The 24,139-nt window shown below is 37.6% G+C and overlaps 1 protein-coding gene and 2 long non-coding RNA genes across 4 annotated transcripts in view; 1 reads left to right on the top strand and 2 right to left on the bottom strand.

Moving 5' to 3' along the window:
* Positions 1-3,477: 3,477 nt before the first annotated feature.
* Positions 3,478-4,257, top strand: LOC113466631. The gene is made up of 2 exons (XR_003390975.1): positions 3,478-3,973; positions 4,107-4,257. It is a non-coding gene; the product is annotated as an uncharacterized LOC113466631 (long non-coding RNA).
* LOC113466630 lies at positions 4,223-5,242 on the bottom strand. Its single transcript, XR_003390974.1, has 2 exons — positions 4,781-5,242; positions 4,223-4,553 (listed from the first exon to the last, which is right to left on the bottom strand). It is a non-coding gene; the product is annotated as an uncharacterized LOC113466630 (long non-coding RNA).
* A 52-nt stretch (positions 5,243-5,294) lies between these two features.
* Positions 5,295-24,139, bottom strand: part of LOC103507300 (leupaxin) — a 69,334-nt gene continuing 50,489 nt past the window's right edge. Inside the window, exons 8-13 of one of the 2 annotated variants that reach the window (XM_026822204.1) lie at positions 18,162-18,245; positions 17,943-18,072; positions 17,147-17,304; positions 16,053-16,283; positions 7,182-7,302; positions 5,295-5,440 (exon numbers count right to left, since the gene is read on the bottom strand). In XM_026822204.1, the coding sequence (XP_026678005.1) occupies positions 5,295-5,440; positions 7,182-7,302; positions 16,053-16,283; positions 17,147-17,304; positions 17,943-18,072; positions 18,162-18,245 (870 nt within the window). The other variant, XM_026822205.1, reaches the window with a different exon arrangement.

The following is a 24,139-nucleotide window of genomic DNA, read 5'->3' as shown; positions in this document are numbered from 1 at the left end:
GATGGTACTTAAAATTCCAACTTGTACGTGATGTCCGAAGAGAGAAGGAAGACAGGATAGGAGAAAGCCAGCCGTTCCGAGAACGAACATTATACCATCAGGATAAAATCCGCCCCGGGGCGGGAATCGAACCCGCGGTCTAGCGCTTACAAGGCAGACGCACTACCAACTAAGCTAACTAGGCTGGCGAGCTTTTTAAATTCATAATTACGTAAAGCCATACTACCTAGTTTCAAAAGTTTAGAACTTTTGAGAGAGTTGAGTTTTGTGTTTAAAACGCTCAATATCTTCTTTAGTTCTTTTTGTTATTGATAATGTTCGTTCTCGGAACGGCTGGCTTTCTCCTATTCTGTCTTCCTTTTCTCTTCGATTTCGGGACGATAAGACCCTTGCAGTTACAGTTCCCTCCATCAAAACTCATACTTTAGTTCTTTTTGTTATTATTTAATTTAGCACCATTTTGTAAAGTAATAAAAAATGATATATTTTATGTAATTAATAGCTATAAGCTTAGGAGACTTACAATTCCCCGATTGGTAACTCTACACCCGTCATGGTTCATTTTGTTGAGGAAAATTACGCCATTCGTCTTATTTTGGTAATTTCTGTGGAAAGATGGCAAAACACGATAACCAACATTTTTCAAATTTTACAGGAGAGTAAAAAAACGTTTTTTTCAACATGAAAATATTTTTATCTTTTTTTTAATTATACTTACAATATTCATTCTTGGACTGTAATATAGGTAAGAGAATAAGGTATTAATCTGTTTAAGAATAATTTCTTCGGCATTACCAGGAACTGAGATAATAGCCTTTTAAAAAAGATATCTTATTTTGCCATCTTCCATTTTCAACGTAAAACGCATTTTTGAACGATTTTTTTAGGGCAAAACAGGATCCTGTTTTGCCATCTTCTATTGTCAACGTTTAACACACTTTTGAACGGTGTTGGAGGCCAAACCAAGATAAGTGAGTCCTACTTTATCCGATTTTGACATCATTCCATTTGGTTTTGGCACGATGCCAAATCAGGTTATTGTCCATTATCTTTTTTGACATCTTTGAAATATACTAATTATTTAGAATTTGTCAGATGGCAAAACAAGATAATATCCAATATCATGGTTTGTTATTAGATTTTTTTGTACAGTTTCGTGTGTTACGTCCAAATAATTCCTACAAGTACAATAATGTGCGTATATTTCATGTTTAGCAAAAACAAAATAAAATGATTTAGCAAATAAAAATTATATCCGTATGTTCAATAAAATTAATGAAGAAAAATAATATAACAACAAAGAAATAATCGTATAATAAAATTAACAAGAAGAAAATTAATTATATCCGTATGTTCAATAAAATTAATGAAGAAAAATAATATAACAACAAAGAAATAATCGTATAATAAAATTAACAAGAAGAAAGACTACAAATTTGTAGGAAGAGATAATATTACAGGGCCTCCTTCCTCAGAAGGAAAGTACAGAATATTAATGAGTGGGCTGGTAGATTTTTTTTAAAGAGGTTTGACAGAGGGAACTGTAACTGCTAAGGTCCTATCATTCGAAATCGGAAGAGAGAAGGAAGACAGGATAGGAGAAATCCAGCCGTTCCGAGAACGAACATTATCCCATCAGGATAAAATCCGCCTCGGGCGGGAATCGAACCCGCGGCCTAGCACAGAACGAACATTATCCCATCAGGATAAAATCCGCCCCGGGCGGGAATCGAACCCACGGCCTAGCGCTTACAAGGTAGATGTGCTACCAACTAAGCTAACTAGACTGGCAAGGGGGCTAAAAGAAAAGTTCAAAATGTAAAATCACCATGGTGGAAAAAGTCTTGTAGAGAGGTTTGACAGAGGGAACTGTAACTGCTAAGGTCCTATCATTCCGAAATCGAAGAGAGAAGTTGGGGTAAATTGTGCCATGATGAAATAAAATAATCTTGCTATCTCTGAGACAAACTTAATTCACAGAGTTAAAACGCCTTATTCGAAAAAAAACTTAATTTAGAATTTTTGATAGTCCGACTTATTCGAATAAACAAATTTACAAACAGGACAGAAAGGTGTTTGGGGTAAATTGTGCCATGATGAAATAAAATAATCTTGCTATCTCTGAGACAAACTTAATTCACAGAGTTAAAACGCCTTATTCGAAGAAAAAAAAAAATCAATTTAGAATTTTTGATAGTCCGACTTATTCGAATAAACAAATTTACAAACAGGACAGAAAGGTGCAAGTGTGAAAGAACAAAGTAAGAAACAACGAAAAGAAAACAATTTAAACATGGTCCCTAGAGGTGGATAATGGAAATCAAACATTAGTGTCATCTTGTCTTAAACAAGCTAAACCTACTTTCAGCCGAAATTTACAAAGGTACACAAACAAAATTGTTTGAAACAATACAAAACGAAGTTAAGCTAAAAACAAATAATAATAATAATAATAATATGAATTTACATTAAACAACAAATAATACATAACAATAATGCATTTCGTTTTAGGACAGCTCGTCAGTTGCGTCTGCAAATTAACCTCGTATTAATTATCCATTTTTCGGACACCTCAAACAAAATGGGGGTCAAGGGAAAGTGTGAAATCATAATTATAACATTTTCAAAACAATTTTACAATTTCTATGTAGATAGTAGAATTTATATGTAGATTTATATGTAGACATATATCATGTATGTTGACATTGTTATTTATCATGTACGCATTAATATGAGGACAGCTCGTCAGTTGCGTCTGCAAATTAACCTCGTATTAATTATCCATTTTTCGGACACCTCAAACAAAATGGGGGTCAAGGGAATGTGTGAAATCATAATTATAACATTTTCAAAACAATTTTACAATTTATATGTAGATAGTAGAATTTATATGTAGATTTATATGTAGACATATATCATGTATGTTGACATTGTTATTTATCATGTACGCATTTATATGTACATATGTAGAATTTAGATATTATTTATTAATGTACGTAAGAAAACACTCAGGTACATGAGAGATGTAAAGCGGTACAGTTTCATCCGATTAATCAAAATTAAAGAGTAAAAGAGCTCTGCCAGAGTTAGGCACAATGCTTGTAAAGCGGTACAGTTTCATCCGATTAATCAAAATTAAAGAGTAAAAGAGCTCTGCCAGAGTTAGGCACAATGGCAGTTATCCTGTTTTGACTCCATTAATATCTCAGGAACGGTAAGTCGTAGGACAATTCTGATTATACCAATCGATAGAGCGCAAAAAGGTTACTAAGAATCAATTACTAACTCCATTTTGAAAAAAATGTTGGTTATCGTGTTTTGCCATCTTTCCACAGATTTGCAACATTTTTACGTCACATCTCGGGCAAATGTAACTCAGCCTTGAAATATCATTTGACGATTTTTCATAGTATAGTTTGAACGCTCAATCAAAGTTGTTTGTTTGCCATATTGTTTTTAGTATACAGTAGGAAGTCTTGTAGTGTAGGTACTCTACATATGCGGGTATTCTTCCCACAATTTTTTCTGTCGATATGGTTTTCCATTACTAGATTTTCTTGCATGAATGACACCGTTTATACAATCCTTTTGAGTAAGGAGGACCCTACCATAAGAAGAAGGAGCTGAAGAAGAGGAAGCAGAAATAATGACTAAAATCTATTGCGCCAAGTCCCATTGAAGAAAGTCTGGGTGGCTCATAATATTGGCACCAGGAATAATACAGGGCGTCTCAAAGTAGAAAAGAATCAACAAATTTCATGGGTTTTGTACCTAATATTTTATTTTATACCTCATGCCATTATATACCGTCCCACAATTGTGTCAACATTGCGGAAATCTCTACCTGCCTAAAAAATAATAATAGAACGAAGCTCCGGGAAAATACGAGTACATACATGAAACAGTGAAACACCCTGTATTTTGATTAAAATTAGTTAATTAAGTAGATTATTACATTAAAGTTACTGTGAAGGTGCGACAATACATGGCAACGAGTGATTCAGTTTGATAATAATTAATTAGTAGGTAACTACTAAATTATTGTGTAATCTCTATTTTCCATAATCGAATATGAGAATTTCGAATAAATTAAAGTTACTGTGAAGGTGCGACAATACATGGCAACGAGTGATTCAGTTTGATAATAATTAATTAGTAACTACTAAATTATTGTGTAATCTCTATGTTCCATAATCGAATATGAGAATTTCGAATATTTTCATTTTGTAACATGGCAAATAATGATTCACGTTGATAATAAATAATAATTCATTAATAATACTAAATTGTTGTGAAAACCCTATTTTCCGTTTTCGAATATGGGGAGTTTATTTTCTCATTTTCAACCGATATGTGCTCTAATAGCTGCAATTATAATTGTCTAACCACTGTACTAAAAAATCCTCACTGCAGTTTTCACCAATCTCCTTTTTAGACCCTAATGGTCGGTTAAACAGCCCTGTTAATTCTATACAAAGCAAATGGAACTTAACAGGCTGTTTGTTAGCTTAACAGGCATTCTAGGGGCTGAAAAAGAATTGGTGAAAGCTAACCTCAGTAAGCTCATTTTCAACCGATATGTGCTCTAATAGCTGCAATTATAATTGTCTAACCACTGTACTAAAAAATCCTCACTGCAGTTTTCACCAACCTCCTTTTTAGACCCTAATGGTCGGTTAGCTTAACAGCCCTGTTAATTCTATACAAAGCAAATGGAACTTAACAGGCTGTTAGCTTAACAGGCATTCTAGGGGCTGAAAAAGAATTGGTGAAAGCTAACCTCAGTAAATCTAAAATTGATGATTTTCCAACTGTATCCATAATGGCATGTTTTGGCACATAATTATTCAAAATTAATACAAACTACATATGTCCTTTAAAGAAAAATTGTAGTCATGGCACTAATTATTATCTAATGACTTCATTTCATAGCACCAATATTCGTTCAAATTACAGAGGGATGGGCTCAACCCATTTACTTCGGGGTTCAATCGAAGTTCCTTGGCAATGTGTCCCAAACTGTGTTCCAGTTCCTAGGGTTTAGCCAAACGGGTTAAGAGAGCAGCCATAGAAGGCTAAACCCAAAGGTAAACTCGTATATCGTATAACTCGTATATTAGCTTTTTTGAGTAAAGAGTTAAAGAGGCAGAAAGCCTTGGATCATAGGTAGAAATTGTTGAACCCACAAGCTGGGTTTAGCCAAAGAGTTTTTCATAACATCCGTAACAGTTCTTTGATCAAAGCTGCAATAGTCTCTATAGCAGCCATAGAATGGTTCAACCCAGAGGATGGGTTTAGCCAAAGAGTTTTTCAAAGCATCCGTGGCAGTACGGCTTGTCGTTTTGCTCCTTAAAGGTGCCCTTGTTGAGTTGCCGCAAACAGAAGGCGCACACGAAATGTTCCGGATGGAACTTGCGGAACATGGCGGTAATACAACGACCTGCGGCAGAAAAAGGTAATATTGAATTAGTTATTAAACAAAGACACCTGCGGCAGAAAAAGGTGGTAGTATTATTCTTCAACTCATATTTCATTACAAATTTTCATCAGTAAATGGTTTCTTCAAATTAAATTGATCCCAAGGGCAAGGAAAACCTAGACCCTTGACAAATAGAGTGTGCCTGAAGGCATCTGATGACTGTTATGTGTTCCAATCAACTCGACCCCGCCCCGTTTCAATATTCATTAAACAAAGACACCTCCAGCAGAGGATATTCTAAATGATTTATAGTTTAAAATCAAGAAGTTTGATGTAACTGCAACGGAGGTCATATCATCCGGAAATCGAAGAAAGATGGAAGACAGGATAGGAAAAAGCCCGTCATTCCAAGCACGAACCTTATCTGTGCAGGATAAAATCCGTCTCGGGCGGGAATCGAACCCGCTAAAATTTGTTTTAGTTAGACTTGACAGCGAGAATTTTTTCTTCATAAAATGGGGCTGTAAGTTTCTAGCGGCTAGCCCACCTGAGGGTAAGAGTAAATGATGTAATCTTTAGTGACAAAGCAGAACGAGGAATTCAAGATGAAGCACAAAGATGAAACATCTTCAGGAGGAACATCCTGAAACAATTCAGGTGAAAATCCAGAAAGAAGCGCACGCAGAACGAGGTTGAATAATCCAGAAAGATTTCCAAACTGACCATTGACCCTGCCTGCAACTTCTTTTTTTTTTAAGAGTTAGAGGGAACTGTAACTGCTATGGTCTTATCGTCCCGAAATCAAGAGAGAAGGAATTTTTTTAAAGAGGTTTAACAGAGGGAACTGTAACTGCTATGGTCTTATCGTCCCGAAATCGAAGAGAGAAGGAAGAGAGGGATAGGAGAAAGCCAGCCGTTCCGAGAACGAACATTATCCCATCAGGATAAAATCCGCCCCGGGCGGGAATCGAACCATTTTAAAGAGGTTTGACAGAGGGAACTGTAACTGCTATGGTCTTATCGTCCCGAAATCGAAGAGAGAAGGAAGCCAGGTTAAAGAGGTTTGACAGAGGGAACTGTAACTGCTATGGTCTTATCGTCCCGAAATCGAAGAGAGAAGGAAGCCAGGTGGAAGAAAGCAGAGGGAACTGTAACTGCTAGTTATCGTCCCGAAATCGAAGAGAGAAGGAAGACAGGATAGGAGAAAGCCTACGATGGGAACTGTAACTGCTATGGTCTTATCGTCCCGAAATCGAAGAGAGAAGGAAGACAGGATAGGAGAAAGCCAGCCTTCCGAGAACGAACATTATCCCATCAGGATAAAATCCGCCCCGGGCGGGAATCGAACCCGCGGCCTAGCGCTTACAAGACAGACGCACTACCAACTAAGCTAACTAGGCTGGCGAAAATCCAGAAAGAAGCGCACGCAGAACGAGGTTGAATAATCCAGAAAGATTTCCAAACTGACCATTGACCCTGCCTGCAACTTCAGTTTAGGTGAACTTGAGTAAACCAATGAGCGTCAACGTCAAGTCTTCTCGATGAACTGCCTCAAAAACAAAATATTTTGTTCTTGAAAATTTTTCCTGAAATTTATGTTGAAACTTCGGAATGTTTCGTTCTGCACGGTCTCATAAGAATGTGTACGTTTGTTTTTTTCATCTTACGGCTTCATCTTTGTGCTTCATCTTGAATTCCTCGTTCTGCGGGCATCCAAAGGCACAGTGAAGTTGAATTCCTATCAAAGAACAAAGTTTCTTACCCGTGATGGGTTTATGACATCCCGCACACAGAGAACCCCGCTTGGCGTGATAGTGAGTCTCACAATACGGGAGACCTTCGTGGTCGAAGAACGAACCGCCCTGGAACGGCTGACGACAGTCCTGGGGAGGGAGAACAAAAAATGTTAGAAATGGCATAGACAACAATAATATTCATAGGATTTTATGGCTGGATAACATAAAGTTTAAACAGTTCAGGTACTGTTCTCGTGGAATTAAAATAAATTGACCAAGTAACTGGACTAAAGATAGGATTTTATGGCTGGATTACATAAAGTTTAAACAGTTCAGGTACTGTTCTCGTGGAATTAAAATTGACCAAGTAACTGGACTAAAGGTAGGATTTTATGGCTGGATTACATAAAGTTTAAACAGTTCAGGTACTGTTCTCGTGGAATTAAAATTGACCAAGTAACTGGACTAAAGAATTACTGGACGCCAGATAGACAGTTAAAATGCGATCTATTTGACCTGAGAAGTTAATGAAAACAAATATCTGGTTTATCACAATAATAAATGGAAACAAAGTCTGTGAGAGACCATAAATTTCTCATAATGGAAATTTGCATAGATCCAAGATAAGTTCAGCTTTCTTAGAGTTTTTTGAAAAGACCCTGCAATGTTAAAAATGCAACGATGTCATATGTCCTTCGGCCTTTCAGCAACACGGCAAAATTGTAAACTGTAATCAAAAGAGAGGTATTAGGTAGATGCTGTTTGGGGTAAATTGTGCCATGATGAAATAAAATAATCTTGCTGTCTCTGAGACAAACTTAATTCACAGAGTTAAAAAACGCCTTATTCGAGGACTAAAGGATTACTGGACGCCAGATAGACAGTTCAAATGCGATCTATTTGACCTGAGAAGTTAATGAAAACAAAGATCTGGTTTATCACAATAATAAATGGAAACAAAGTCTGTTGAAAAGGCTGATAAGCGGTAAAAATGCAACGATGTCATATGTCCTTCGGCCTTTCAGCAACACGGCAAAATTGTACAGACTTGAGTGCGTGGTAAATTCGAACAAAATTTCGATCCCCCCCCCCCTCAAACCTTGACATGTAACAGAATTCACGTGACGTCACAATATACGGCGTGAGAAAGTGCCAAAATGATTTCCACGGAGGCGGAAAAAACCGAGGTCGAATTGAGAACTGATAAATAACACGACAGCCTTTTGGTTACACTTTGGAAATTCATATATCAAAACACACCGAAAAGAGTTTTCGGGGAACTCTCCAGTGAAATATTTAGCACGTTTAAGGGACTCGAATGTTGACAACATGACAACACCCTCTTCTTATGCTGATGTTTACCAACTCGGTATTGAGATGAAAGGATTTCCCTATACTTAATAGCCAGGTCAACCTCGGATTGAACTCAATCCTGAGACAAAACACGAAGGTAAAACTCGACCTTAGAGCTGTCTTATTCATGAAGACTTGAAGAGTCACCAGTAAGGCAATAACTGCTATATTGGGCATTCTTTTAAACGTTATTTTATCAAGATTCTACATTCTACAGTATGGTAATTTCTAATAACAGTAATATCAATCAAGGTAATTCCCCCAGATGGCATTACCTATTTTGAGTTTGGACTGAGTTCATCGATTTGGCCAGTCTTCCTCCTCTCCTCCTCTCTTTGTTTTCGGGACGATGAGACCTTAGCACTTTTACCAGTTACAGTTACCTCTTATCATTAAACGCGCCTAAAAGGGAGGGAAAAAACGTCTAAAAAATAAGATGAAAAAGTTAATTTGGCTGAAGACTCAAAAGCAAAAAGTATTTCGTTAATATTGTTTACTTCTTTCACTACATTTCTCTACACCAGAATAGATTTCTAGATGTATCGACTGGGGGACTGAACCGGCTTTCCTGTTTACCAGGCGAGCATCTTAACCAGTACGCCACCAAGGCAGGTCAAGTTCCAGTAGGACTCTGACTTTTTTGGTGTCCGTGAGATAGGTACGGGGCCCGTCTCACATTGGAACGTAGTCGCGCCTCTTTTAGTAGAGCCTAGTTGCCTGCACAACCAAACCTATGAAAATGATAGTCTAGATGTATTTTTTCTAGTTTCTTTTTACAAATTAACATGAAATTTGCTCAAAAATAAGAAAAAAATTGGCAAACTCAAAAACTCATAGCAGCGTGAAATGGAAAAATTGTGGACTTGGTAAATTTTCAAAATCTTTGTGGTCTGATAAATCGGCGTACCTTCTATTCTTCTTGACATTGAAATTTGGCGACAACAATTTGACCCGATTCCAATAAAATATACTTTTACGTTACATTGTGTAAGTTCCTGTACATATGTTCTCTACCATGGAAAGTAGAAAAGTACTACAAAATAGCAGGTATTACTAAAAATCTTTTAAATTAAGAGAAACTGATGGTTTCTGGGGCAAAGGAACTGTTCAGCCCTATTTCAACAGGGTTAACAAGTTAAGAGATTTGATAGAGACAACTGCAACAAATGTTGAGGTCTTATAGTCCCCAAATCGAAGACAGAAGGACAGGATAGGAGAAAGGCAGGTGTTCCGAGAACGAAGCTCGTCTGTTTAGGATAAAATCCGCCCCGGGTGGAAATCGAACCTTTGACTTAGCGCTTACAACCATAGCGTTTACTTTTCTAGTATGTACCATTAGAAATGTGTTAGGTGGTAGTAAACTCAAAGGCTTTAAACCCGCCTAGTGGTTGCCTTCCACTCATGCATCTATTGTTAGTAAATGCCTTTTTCCCTGTATTTGTAGTTCAAATTTATTGCTATCCAAATCTATTGGTAAAATTAGACATTAGATAGACCAGTTCCTTTGGTAGCAATATTCCACGGACGTGACTTCTGCACAAGTACCCGAGTGGGTATTATATATATCATGTTTGGAGAGATACAAGAAATCCGCCTCCTGGCCTCTATCTTTGTTTGGGAGGGATCTTTCTCAACTGAAATAAAAAGAAAATAAAATAATCAGAGCAAACGGACTAAATAAATTAAGGTAAACTAATTAATGTAGTGGATTTTGTGGATATCACAGCATTACTAAGAGCCTCCTTCAATAAATGTACGTAATTATTTCTATAATAATTCTTCTTTTTACTCTGGTACTGCCGCCATTGGAGGGTAGCGCGGGTTCGATTCCCGCCCGGGGCAAACTTTATCCTCAGCAGATAAGGTTCGTTCTTGGAACGGCTGGCTTTCTCCTATCCTGTCCTTCTCTCTTCGATTTCGGGATGATGAGACCATAGCATGAGTGTCCAGGCAAAAAAGGTGTATTTTCGGACAAGGCGCCGACAGATAACTGACGCGGCATACAAGTGTTAATCATATCGATCTACTCTACATATATGTAATAAATTAATAATCATCATTTTAGAGACCATAAATTTCTTGAGTGTCCAGGCAAAAAAGGTGTATTTTCGGACAAGGCGCCGACAGATAACTGACGCGGCATACAAGTGTTAATCATATCGATCTACACTACATATATGTAATAAATTAATAATCATCATTTTAGAGACCATAAATTTCTCATAATGGAAATTTGCATAGATCCAAGATAAGTTCAGCTTTCTTAGAGTTTTTTGAAAAGACCCTGCAATGCTAAAGAAAGAGCTTCCATGTGAGATTGCCCTGTTTGTGTAAAATGATCGTACGAACAGGATTGAAAAGGGAGAAAAAGGTTTGGAGGACTTTGTTCCGAGACTTCTAAGTCATCTGGCAACAATGTTATTGTGATATCTATAGCAACCACTGTGGCCGAGTGGGTATCACACTAGGCTTGCACGCAGGAGGTCCGGGTTCGATTTCCGGCGGGGCCGAATTTTTTTCGGCTCTGTGCTTAGAGTTCGGGGTGCACTCAGCCTCGTGAGGACGATTGAGTAGCGGCTTGTTATTGTGATATCTATAGCAACCACCGTGGCCGAGTGGGTATCACACTAGGCTTGCACGCAGGAGGTCCGGGTTCGATTTCCGGCGTGGCCGAATTTTTTTCGGCTCTGTGCTGGGAGTTCGGGGTGCACTCAACCTCGTGAGGACGATTGAGTAGCGACCAGTGTTGTTTTTAAAAGCAGAGCTGAACCCCTCTAAAATGATGTGTACAATTCAACTGATTTTTGGGATTTGAGGCTGGAAAGAAGGTTGGTGGAATCTACCATAAATGTTATAAGCTGAAGAATTAACCTCAAAGAGGAAGAGTTAAATTAAAATTGGCCAAAGATTTCCTCCTCATGAAGATTGATAAAATCTCTTCGCTTCTTTATACCAAAACAAAGGAGGAAGCAAAAGTAGAGTGAGCAATGAGCTGATGTGTTTTTCCATCAATCTTATTCATTCATTGAAATAATAAGCAATGATAAACGTGAAGAGAAAAGTTAACCCTTTTGGCAAAGCATTACAATTACCACTTTGAGTGTCCAGGCAAAAAAGGTGTATTTTCGGACAAGGCGCCGACAGATAACTGACGCGGCATACAAGTGTTAATCATATCGATCTACACTACATATATGTAATAAATTAATAATCATCATTTTAGAGACCATAAATTTCTATCAAACCTTGACATGTAACAGAATTCACGTGACGTCACAATATACGGCGTGAGAAAGTGCCAAAATGATTTCCACGGAGGCGGAAAAAACCGAGGTCGAATTGAGAACTGATAAATAACACGACAGCCTTTTGGTTACACTTTGGAAATTCATATATCAAAACACACCGAAAAGAGTTTTCGGGGAACTCTCCAGTGAAATATTTAGCACGTTTAAGGGACTCGAATGTTGACAACATGACAACAGTGTTATGGCGCCCAGGGCGGTCTTTACCACCCAGCTCTTATGCTGGGGTTTACCATCTGGGTATTACTTAGCCAGGTCAACCTCAGATTGAACTACTTAATCTTGAGATAATCCACACCACGGTGGTGAAATTCGACCTGGGAGACATTTGCTATCTTGGACATTGTGTAATTTCTAATTACAATGATGCAGTAAATCAAGGTAATTCGCCGAGATGGTATTACCTAAATACCTACTTTGATCTTGTACTGACTTTTACAATTTGGCCAGTCTTCCTCCTCTGCTCCTCTCTTCGCTTTCGGGACGATCAGACATTAGATACTCAGCACTTACAGTTACCTCTATGAAACGACCTACTGTCCGTTGTGTTAAAGCGCCTTAAAGGGAGGGAAAAAAAACCTCTTAAAAATAAAATGAAAAAGTCAATTTGGTTGAAGACTCGAAAGCAAAAAGTATACTTCGTTTATCTATTCGTTAATATTGTTTACGTCTTTCACTACATTTTTCTACACCAGAATAGATTTCTAGATGTATTTTTTCTAGTTTCTTTTTACAAATTAACATGAAATTTGCTCAAAAATAAAAAAATTGGCAAACTCAAAAACTCATAGCAGCGTGAAATGGAAAAATTGTGGACTTGTAAATTTTCAAAATCTTCGCGGTCTGATAAATCAGCGTACCTTCTGTTGTACTAGGCAACTTCTTGACATTGAAATTTGGCAACAAAAATCTGACCCGATTCCAATATACTTTTACGTTACATTGTGTAAGTTCAATATACGTAGTGTAATGGAAAGTAATACCTTCAGTACTACATAGATAATATCAACAGGTGTTACTAAAAGGCACTGATTTGCTACTACTAATAATAGTGCTTGTTTAAACTGTTCGAATAGGACTAAATTTGTAATTTTTGTTTGTTTATTACTTGTTTTAATATTCTTGTAAAAAATAAAACTACAGCTTTAGCTGTGAATTTGTTCAAATAATAATAGGACTAAAGAGTCCCTTACTCGCAGTGCAATAGTCCTAAACTGAAATGGACGCGCCACACGACACACAAGGGATCAAGAAACTGAAATGGACGCGCCACACAAGGGATCAGGAAGAGACCGCCTTAACAAAATAATATGTAATACTTTAGCAGTAGGCTACTACTGTGGTCAAATTCTCAAACAATGGGAAGTTCGGACTTAATTCAACCCACGCTACACTCTTCTCAGGTAGATAAGGTATAATGTTCAAACTTAATTACTTCGGAAGAAGACAATCATTGAAAATTTGATTATCCATGACCTTTAAACATGACTTTACTTTTCCAATACCATTAGAAATGCGTTGGGTGGTAGAGAACTCTTCTGACGTTGACCTCACCTAGTGGTTGCCTTCTCCTCAAGAGTCAAGAGTCTGTTGTTATTAAATGCCTTTTTTTCCTGTATTTGTAGTTCAAATTTATTGCTCTCCAAATCTATTGGTGAAATTAGATAGACCTTCGCATAGGAGTATGTAATATAACATGTTTGGGGGCCCACTCAGCCTCGTGAGGAAAATGAGTAGCTATGACATATAAATGCGCATAGCGACCGGTGCCAGCATGGTAGGTAAACATTGGATTTTAGGATTATTGAGTTATTGGGAAAAATCCTACAATGCTGCAGTAAGCAAAGCACCAAAGTTGGGACATAATAACACAAAGAAATTGCATTTACATTTTTTACATAACATGTTTGGATAGATACAAAAAATCCGCCTCCGCAGAAAGAGGTCTAGTATTAAGGTGTGTCCACAAGTCGACGACCGTCGATCGATGTGAATCGACGGCCGGTCGACTATGTGTGGACACACCTTTAGGTACCATTGATAATGATATTGATATGAATGATGTTCAAGATGATGAATGTGTCGAATAGGTTATCAATGTCATTGATGACCCTGTACAAGATGATGTCACTTTTCTCTTTGTAAATATTATGCTTGTTCCGGATGCATTCAATGGCACAACATTAGTAATCAACAGGACATTGAAGAGCAAGGACACCACAAAAGTTTCAAAAGACTCGAGGCAGTCATTCACAAAATTTCAAACATCTCTCCTGATTCACTGACAACCCGACAATAATATTCAGTACAAAAAATACATCTAAGCACCTAAAAGTCTCAGAGATAGCAAAGATTTTAACACCTACAAAGGCACAGTTCAAATGCTTGTTGACAGTAAGTAAAGCTCAAGGGCATATGATTTCGGTGGGGGGATTTTGGTACAAAAAAAAGGGTTTAAGTCTCTTCTTCCTCATCAACGCCAACACATTTAGGACAGACAGGCTTGCCTTCCATAGCATAGAAGGATTTGCCTGTGACTGGCTTCTTACAGTCCTAAAAGAAACAATAAGAACATAGATTAGACATGGGCTTAGCACAATTCACAATGAGGTGGTAGAGGGACAGCTGAAACTTTCAAAAGCAGATCTTAGCGAGAGAAAAAAAAAAAAAAAAAAAAAAAAAAAATCAACATCAAGAAGTAAAGGGGCTTTTCAGTCCTATACTGGCAGAGTAAACAAGGTATAATTATTCTATGAAAGTCAAGTTTAACAGGTATAGAGTTTATAATCATATTTTTCCTCTCTAAGTGGAATAATAATAACGTAATTTCTATTTTGGTAGCGCTAAATGGCACCCCGGGTTGGCTACCTACTAGAATAATTATTATTTTCGCGAGAGTCATTTGGCTCTAAACTAAAAGAACCATAAAAACCGCTAAGCATCTCCATCCGAAAACTTATTCGTGCACCAGTGCAAACTGACTTTTACGACTCCGTCATCGTTTACTAGCTTTAAAATCCATCAAAACTGTTTTCCCCATTATCTCAATTGCATGTTTACATCGTATTAGGGAACGAGCGAAAGAAAACTGTGTTGGATATTCGTGCACCAGTGCAAACTGACTTTTACGACTCCGTCATCGTTTACTAGCTTTAAAATCCATCAAAACTGTTTTCCCCATTATCTTAATTGCATGTTTACATCGTATTAGGGAACGAGCGAAAGAAAACTGTGTTGGGAAAACACGGGCTACGCCCAACCATCGCATGACATGAACTATCTGTTCTACTTCATTCGTTCTGACGGAATTACCTATGCTTCGTCACAATAGAGACTTTGTGACTATTGAAAACATCTAATGCGATTTGAAAGGTTATTACGTGAGATTGGAATGAGTCGAATAGTCTCACCGCAAAAGGAATGGCATGCAAATAGGTGACTGGGTAAATGATGCATGTAATTTGCATGATATCAAAGTTTAAATAGAAGTTAATAAAGACACCTGTTTAGCACTGATAGGTGATTCGATAAGAGATTGACATGCTAACATGATGGGACTAAACACGAACCTGAATCCTCAAATAAATGAGGATAAAACTACCTCGACTGGGGGACTGAACCGGCTTTCCTGTTTACCAGGCGAGCATCTTAACCAGTACGCCACCAAGGCAGGTCAAGTTCCAGTAGGACTTTGACTTTTTTGGTGTCCGTGAGATAGGTACGGGGCGGGGCCCGTCTCACATTGGAACGTAGTCGCGCCTCTTTTAGTAGAGCCTAGTTGCCTGCACAACCAAACCTATGAAAATGATAGACTGTATCAACGCATCTGAAAATGCGATACGAGTCGTGCAACACTGACAAGACTCGTGCAATATGACGGCATTTGTTTGGTAACCCTGGACACGTAAAGTAAGTATGATTTCATGAAGTTAGAGACTCTTTATGTCTATAATTTTTATAGGTTTGATTTTACAGGCGACTAAAAGTCGCGCGTCGCTTCCAATATGAGACGGACCGAATGCGACGGGACCCAAATACTCACCCTGCACACGAAGCAAGTCGAATGCCACTGAGCGGCATTTGTTTGGTAACCCTGGACACGTAAAGTAAGTATGATTTCATGAAGTTAGAGACTCTTTATGTCTATAATTTTTATAGGTTTGGTTTTACAGGCGACTAAAAGTCGCGCGTCGCTTCCAATATGAGACGGACCCAATGCGACGGGACCCAAATACTCACCCTGCACACGAAGCAAGTCGAATGCCACTGAGTGTTCAGGGCGGACACGTAGTTCTCCATGATGGCACGGTTGCAGCCGCCGCACTTGGGCGCAAACAGGTCGAAGTAGTCGTCGCGGCAGTACGGCTTGCCGTCCTTCTCGTGAAAGCCGTCCTCGCCGAACTGTTTGCCGCACTGGGCGCAGAAGAAGTGCTCCGTGTGCCAGGTCTTCTCGAGTGCCGTCACGCATTTCTGAAAGCATCGGAGCGAGAAATGGTCGTCAAAAAACAAGACATGGATATGATACATTGTAAACATGGAAGGGAAAGTAAATGGAACGAAAGGAAGAGGAAGACTGAGAACCAAAGTGATGGATCATAATTTGTCACTTAGATTAGATAAACTTGACCATTGCCTCGCCGAACTGTTTGCCGCACTGGGCGCAGAAGAAGTGCTCCGTGTGCCAGGTCTTCTCGAGTGCCGTCACGCATTTCTGAAAGCATGGGAGCGAGAAATGGTCGTCAAAAAACAAGACATGGATACGATACATTGTAAACATGGAAGGGAAAGTAAATGGAAGAGGAAGACTGAGAACCAAAGTGATGGATCATAATTTGTCACTTAGATTAGATAAACTTGACCATTGTACGATGTACTATCATGTACGTATTATTATGTGCAAATAAAACATATACATATTCTATTCTAATATGATCAAATGTATGGGTGTGGAGGGCTACAAGGATATGAAGAAACTTGCGCAGAATAGATTCCAATGGTTGCAGTGACAAGGCTCTGCCAAACTCTGCCTTTAGTATGAAGAAATTATTGGACTCCGCACACAGGAATTTTGTCAGAAAAGACCCCTATTTCAATGTAATGTAAATGAAGACATTATTTGGGAAAGAAAGTTAAGTGTTACGAATACTCACATCAAGGATGGGGCCATTGCAGTAAGAACATCTGGGGGAGAACAAGTTGTGATAGTCGGGTTCACAGTAGGGGAAATTATTGGACTCCGCACACAGGAATTTTGTCAGAAAAGACCCCTATTTCAATGTAATGTAAATGAAGACATTATTTGGGAAAGAAACTTAAGTGTTACGAATACTCACATCAAGGATAGGGCCATTGCAGTAAGAACATCTGGGGGAGAACAAGTTGTGATAGTCGGGTTCACAGTAGGGACGGGAATCTCTTTCGAAGAAGTTTCTGGTTCCCAATTCTTGATTACAGTGGGTGCAAATGAAATGTTCCGGATGCCAGGTTTTTCCTGCAAAGAAAAGGAAAACGGTGAAAATAACAATACCACACACGACCAAAAATGAATCTCTAATACTTCAAACTCACCAAAAGATTTTTATAAGACTTTTTTATGTCGAGTGTTGACCAACACTCATGAATCAGTTGCGTTTGGCTCCGAAGCAAGTCCCCAATGAAATGTTCCGGATGCCAGGTTTTTCCTGCAAAGAAAAGGAAAACGGTGAAAATAACATTATCACACACGACCAAAAATGAATCTTCAAACTCACCAAAAGATTTTTATACGGACTTTTTTTATGTCGAGTGTTGACCAACACTCATGAATCAGTTGCGTTTGGCTTCGAAGCAAGTCCCCGTAGTCGATTAAACCTTAAAGAATTCAACTCTGGAAAATCTCTTCTAGAATTCCAAGCTCGAAATCTAGAGAAGGAACAATATTTTCGAAGTCTAAATAGGATGCCGCAAGTAGTGAAAAGGTTACCATGTAACCACAGATTACACATATTACGTTATCAGGTCATAATTTTCGGGTTTCGGGCAAAGTCTAAATAGGATGCCGCAAGTAGTGAAAAGGTTACCATGTAACCACAGATTACACATATTACGTTATCAGGTCATAATTTTCGGGCGAGAATTCCAAAGGCTTACCTAGAGCAGTAATGACTTGGCCGACAATGGGCTTGTCGCAGGATGAGCAACATCCCTTCTGGGTTGTGGTGACACCTTGACGAGACATTTCTGCCGTCAAACTATCGAGCATACAATCCAACTGTTTGCCCTTCTGGTGAACCGGCTGGTTCGGTTTGGAGTAAGAGACAGACGACGAGTCTGTCACCGAATGTTCCAACTGTTGCGGCACTGGTTGCCCTTCTGGTGAACCGGCTGGTTCGGTTTGGAGTAAGAGACAGACGACGAGTCTGTCACCGAATGTTCCAACTGTTGCGGTGCTACCTGGAAAATCAAAAGAGAGGACAACTTCATATAAGTTCAAATGAGGGAATTTATTTAATTAATGGGTTGGATTTGTGGGATTTTTGGCACTAAAAACTGACCATCGAAAATTTGACCCGATTACATTACTTTCCTTCCTATAGGATAAGGAAAGTAAAAAGTAAAAATGAATACAAACATTGTAATAGTCAAAGCAAGATCATGTTTGTTTAGCATTTTGCTTTCCGGTACATTTATTTTAATGTTGCGTCCAATTAATTTTATTAGGTCTTAATTGACAATTTTATTTTTATCTACGTATAACGTAATTCTCTTTTTTTCCCCCAAAGGTAAATCGTTCTTTTTTTTCCTCAAAGATAAATTATAGTTTGGTAGTAACTTTCACTTTTTGTTGGCCTAGAAGTTTTTTGGGCTTAATTTTTTTACCGTTTTGAATTATTTAAAATTAGTTTCCAAACTCCAAAAGCTCCAACTACTCGTATAAAGGATAAGTGCAATGATTTGAGCTCGAATGGAGAAAAAATTCTAGCTAGTTAATTTGAAAATATTCTCATTCATAAAAGACCATCATTTCTACCTTGAATCAAACGTCCACCCTCAAACAACGGAAATTTGAAACATAACAAAAGCCAAGAGTATTAGTTTCCAAACTCCAAAAGCTCCAACTACTCGTATAAAGGATAAGTGCAATGATTTGAGCTCGAATGGAGAAAAAATTCTAGCTAATTTGAAAATTTTCTCATTCATAAAAGACCATCGTTTCCACCTTGAATCAAACGTCCACCCTCAAACAACGGAAATTTGAAACATAACAAAAGCCAAGAGCTTGAAAATGATTTGTAAACTCCACCATAATAGGCGTTGTATCGACATTGTAAGCCACCCAAGAATAAGTTCGTATGACGCTTTTCTTTTTTCGTCAATTAACATCATTTTCTGGATTTTTCTCCACTATAGTTGTTTCTGAGCAAATTTTTTTTATGTTCTTTCCACCAGAATTCAAAGCCAATTTTTTTTCCGAGAAGACTAAGCTAACAGTAGCGAACAATAATAATTTTGATTGTCGTAAATTTTACAATTCCCGTCACTTTTCTGGCTTCCCACGCCAAATTTTTTCCGACTAAATTTAGATTTGCTCAATTATATTTTTTTCGTCCCTTCAGCTTGTAAGCCACCCAAGAATAAGTTCGTATGACGCTTTTCTTTTTTCGTCAATTAACATCATTTTCTGGATTTTTCTCCACTATAGTTGTTACTGAGCAAATTTTTTTAATGTTCTTTCCACCAGAATTAACATTCAAAGCCAATTTTTTTTTCCCCGAGAAGAATAAGCTAACAGTAGCGAATAATAATAACTTTGATTGTCGTAAATTTTACAATTCCCGTCACTTTTCTGGCTTCCCACGCCAAATTTTTTCCAACTAAATTTAGATTTGCTCAATTATATTTTTTTCGTCCCTTCAGCTCATTATAATGATGATAAATAATATTTTTTTGAAAGATACACCACGGTGAATAAATCATTAATTCTGAGGCGAGGTACGAGGGAACGTTTTTACGGTGGCAATTAGCGAGGTCACAAATTTTCAAGTTCAAAGTACCTTGGAAGAAAACTATCGTAGGTATATGATCTACGACCATATAATTTGAAGATGTACTTCAGATTTCAAAATCTGACTGTGACTTATTGATCCCAAATATCGTCAATCTTTATCCATTTGATCAGAAAAATTCCAATTTCGAAAATAGCTTTTTTTAAGAGTTCTGGCTGCTTAAATTGAGGGCCAAAAACGAAATAAACCTTAAACCTCAGGAACATTTGAAGACCATGTTCAAGAATAGAAATGGTTCAATGCATCAATTTAGACAAAAATATCAAACACGGCATCTGCAATGCGCAAATTAGCTAAAAAATTGCAGCATGAAACTTCAAATGTTGACGTGACTGATAACTGATAGGTTTCCGAAAACGATTGAGATTGAAACCAAGTTTGCGAAAACAATTGAGATTGAAACTAAATTGCCCCTCGAGTATGACGTGCGGAAATCAATCAATTGTAGGCGAGGTACGAGGGAACGTTTTTACGGTGGCAATTAGCGAGGTCACAAATATTCAAGTTCAAAGTACCTTGGAAGAAAACTATCGTATATGATCTACGACCATATAATTTGAAGATGTACTTCCGATTTCAAAATCTGACTGTGACTTATTGATCCCAAATATCGTCCATTTGATCAGAAAAATTCCAATTTCGAAAATAACCTGACAAAAGTTAACAATCATCCACAAATGTAAAAATTTTCTCTTTGACGTACAACATTCAACTTCGTTTCCATTTAAAGACAACAAACCATTGGTATTGAGTCACACGACAGACGCCACATAGTCTGTCATAATGTGAGAGATTGTCAATGAAAACTATAACATTAATAATTTTATACTAATGAAAGGATTACTTTCAGATACCTATGATGAAAAAACATTATGATGTGAAGATTACTTGAAATTAATTGGTGAACATTAAAAACTATCTCAATAGAAACTCATAAAACAAAACCTTGGACATTAACGTAATGTGAAATAATATTGAGAAGAGATCAAGATGAAATTTTTATGAACATCTGCATAAACCACGGGTAATAACGCTGTAGAAAGAGACATTATTTCTTAAACGCAGATAAACACTGGACATACGTTAGCTGCTAAAAAGATTAACATTTAACGACCAAAAATGAAGAGGATATAAAAAATTAAGTCAACAAATCTTTAATAAAACTCAGGGACTACCTTGGGAAATCAAAATAAAAAAGACATTTATGGAATTAATAAATAACAAAATAAATAAAGATCAATTGTATAAACACACAGCATTAAAAAATAATTGGAAAATTAGTCAAGTGGAAATATTCATCGCAAGGCGCAAAAACACAACTACATTTGTTGAACTGAATTTCCTTCTTCGATTTTGTTTACACACGACCCAGTAATGAAATAAAAATAATAGCTGATCCCTAGAGGGAATTCAGCTAAAAAGCAAGAAATGTGGATAGGAATGTTATTACCGTATGATGAAGTAGCTATTTGACTTGAAAGGAACTTCGCACATTTCGGAAAATATTGTAGGACGTATCGAAAGCAAGAAGAGACGAAAACAATCGAAAATACGAAGTCTGATGTGACTCTTGACTAGTGCACATACGCCTCAGAAGTCTCAGAACCATATGGTAACCAAAAAATTACATTTCAAAATTTAGATAATCAGGATTGAAAAGGAAATGGACTCAACCTGACGTTTATGGATCGTAATCAAAGATTTTTACGGTATCCGTTGGAAGGTACAAACTACAAACACACTTTTTCAAAAAATATACGAAAATAAATTTAACTGAATTGAAAGAAAAAAAATGTTGGAAATTAATAAAATATAGAAAATAAATTAACTTACAATTTGATTTTATAAAATAAAATCCTCAGCAGTTGCGGAAGTTCAAAGTTAGCACACTTCGTAGGAACAAAGTGTCTGTAGGATTAACTGATTAAACTCTGACTGAAGGTTGAAGGAAACAGAAAGAGATTGACAAATTAGAGTTGCCTACACAATTTTAAAAAATATATTAACGCCTCAGAAGTCTCAGAACCATATGGTAACCAAAAAATTACATTTCAAAATTTAGATAATCAGGATTGAAAAGGAAATGGACTCAAACTGACGTTTATGGATCGTAATCAAAGATTTTTACGGTATCCGTAGGAAGGTACAAACTACAAACATACTTTTTCAAAAAATATACGAAAATAAATTTAACTGAATTAAAAGAAAAAAAAAATGTTGGAAATTAATAAAATATAGAAAATAAATTCACTTACAATTTGATTTTATAAAATATTGTTGTTTAAAATTATTTTTTAAACTCGTAGGAAAAAAGTAAAATTTATGTTTGAGAGAAGAGAACGAAAATTATGTTTTTCGGAGCACAAGAAAAATGTGAAAGAACGAAACAGTGTACAAATAAATATGTATAATTTTTTTGGTTTAAGTTATTTAAAGAAATAAGTGTATGAGTGTGTCTGCCCTATGGAAATATGAATGTGCTGTATTTGTATGTGCTTATGACCTCTTCGAGTCTGTGCCATTCTGTGTCTACGTTATGGCCATTTACGTTAAGGTAACAAGCTTACAAACAAATGGCCACAAAAGAGTACAAAGTTTGTTTTATGTTTGAGAGAAGAGAACGAAAATTATGTTTTTCGGAGCACAAGAAAAATGTGAAAGAACGAAACAGTGTACAAATAAATATGTATAATTTTTTTGGTTTAAGTTATTTAAAGAAATAAGTGTATGAGTGTGTCTGCCCTATGGAAATATGAATGTGCTGTATTTGTATGTGTTTATGACCTCTTCGAGTCTGTGCCATTCTGTGTCTGCGTTATGGCCATTTACGTTGTTTTGATAGTAATAATAGTAACGAGTGTTCTCAAATAGTCGGTGTCCACACATAGTCGACGCTGTCGATCGACGAGGTGAAGAGTTGATGCTATGTTGTCGAGGCAGTGTACGGTTTCAGTCGACGCGACGTCTCAAAAGGCTGAAGATACATGAACTCATGAAACTGAACATAAAGGTAATAATAATGGGATACACCATGGTAAAAGCGGACCCAATTTGCAAAGAGCTGACCATCGCACTGATTCACTGAAGAACAAGAAGATCCTAGTTTGAGTATTGATGCAGAAGCAGAAAGAGGTCTAGTATTAAGGTGTGTCCACAAGTCGACGACCGTCGATCGATGTGAATCGACGGCCGGTCGACTATGTGTGGACAGTGGACACACCTTTAGGTACCATTGATAATGATATTGATATGAATGATGTTCAAGATGATGAATGTGTCGAATAGGTTATCAATGTCATTGATGACCCTGTACAAGATGATGTCACTTTTCTCTTTCTAAATATTGTGCTTGTTCCGGATGCATTCAATGGCACAACATTAGTAATCAACAGGACACGACTGACATACTAATGAAAGAACGAGTCGCGGGTTCGATTCCCGCCCGGGGCAAACTTTATCCTGAATAGATAAGGTTCGTTCCCGAATGGCTGCTGGCTTTCTCCTATCCTGTCCTCCTTCTCACATCGATTTCGGGACGATAAGACCTCCGTTGATACAGTTCTCTCTATCAAACCTCTTGAAAAAAAGGATGTGTTGTACTGGCATGTTCCCACAAATCTAATGCCGATGTACATATTTCTAATTCAAACGAATCTAATTCAGATGAAGCTGAACTCCATGCACAAAAAGCCCACTCTGAGGCTTAGGTGTGAGGGTGGCTGCCCCTGGGGATGGGTTAGGCTAATACGAATCTACGAATTCAGATGAAATTAGTAAAATTTAATCATGGTCCGAAATTAAAACGTCAAGCAAACTTATCAGCCTCAAATTTGTCTTCACGCGAGGAGGCGTTAAAGAGTGAGAATGGGGGAATATTTCATCAGAAATTTCACTCGCTCTGATCGTATGTAAACACCTACGCCCTGATGTCGGACTCTATCTTGCCCCATGGCAACAGATTAATAGAAGACACCGAAATATGCACGAAAAACTGTAAATTGGGAAATAGGTCACCCGACACGGGCTGAGGGAATTAAGTGTGGATTTTGTACACAAAAACACGTAGAGTATTTTATCAGTTTAGCAATTCAAAGCGATGCCGAATTAAATGGACGTTGAAGAAGTCTGGGACAGATTCGGAATGCCAGCTTAGTTAGCTTGGTTGGTAGCGCGTCTGCCTTGTAAGCGCTAGGCCGCGGGTTCGATTCCCGCCCGGGGCGGATTTTATCCTGATGGGATAACATTCGTTCTCGGAACGGCTGGCTTTCCTCCTATCCCGTC

Source organism: Diaphorina citri, unplaced genomic scaffold (assembly GCF_000475195.1).
Source record: "Diaphorina citri unplaced genomic scaffold, Diaci psyllid genome assembly version 1.1 scaffold304, whole genome shotgun sequence".
NCBI classification, from domain to species: Eukaryota; Metazoa; Arthropoda; class Insecta; order Hemiptera; family Psyllidae; genus Diaphorina; species Diaphorina citri.
Note: the sequence above shows the minus strand (reverse complement) of the source record. Positions and strands in the feature narration are given on the sequence as shown.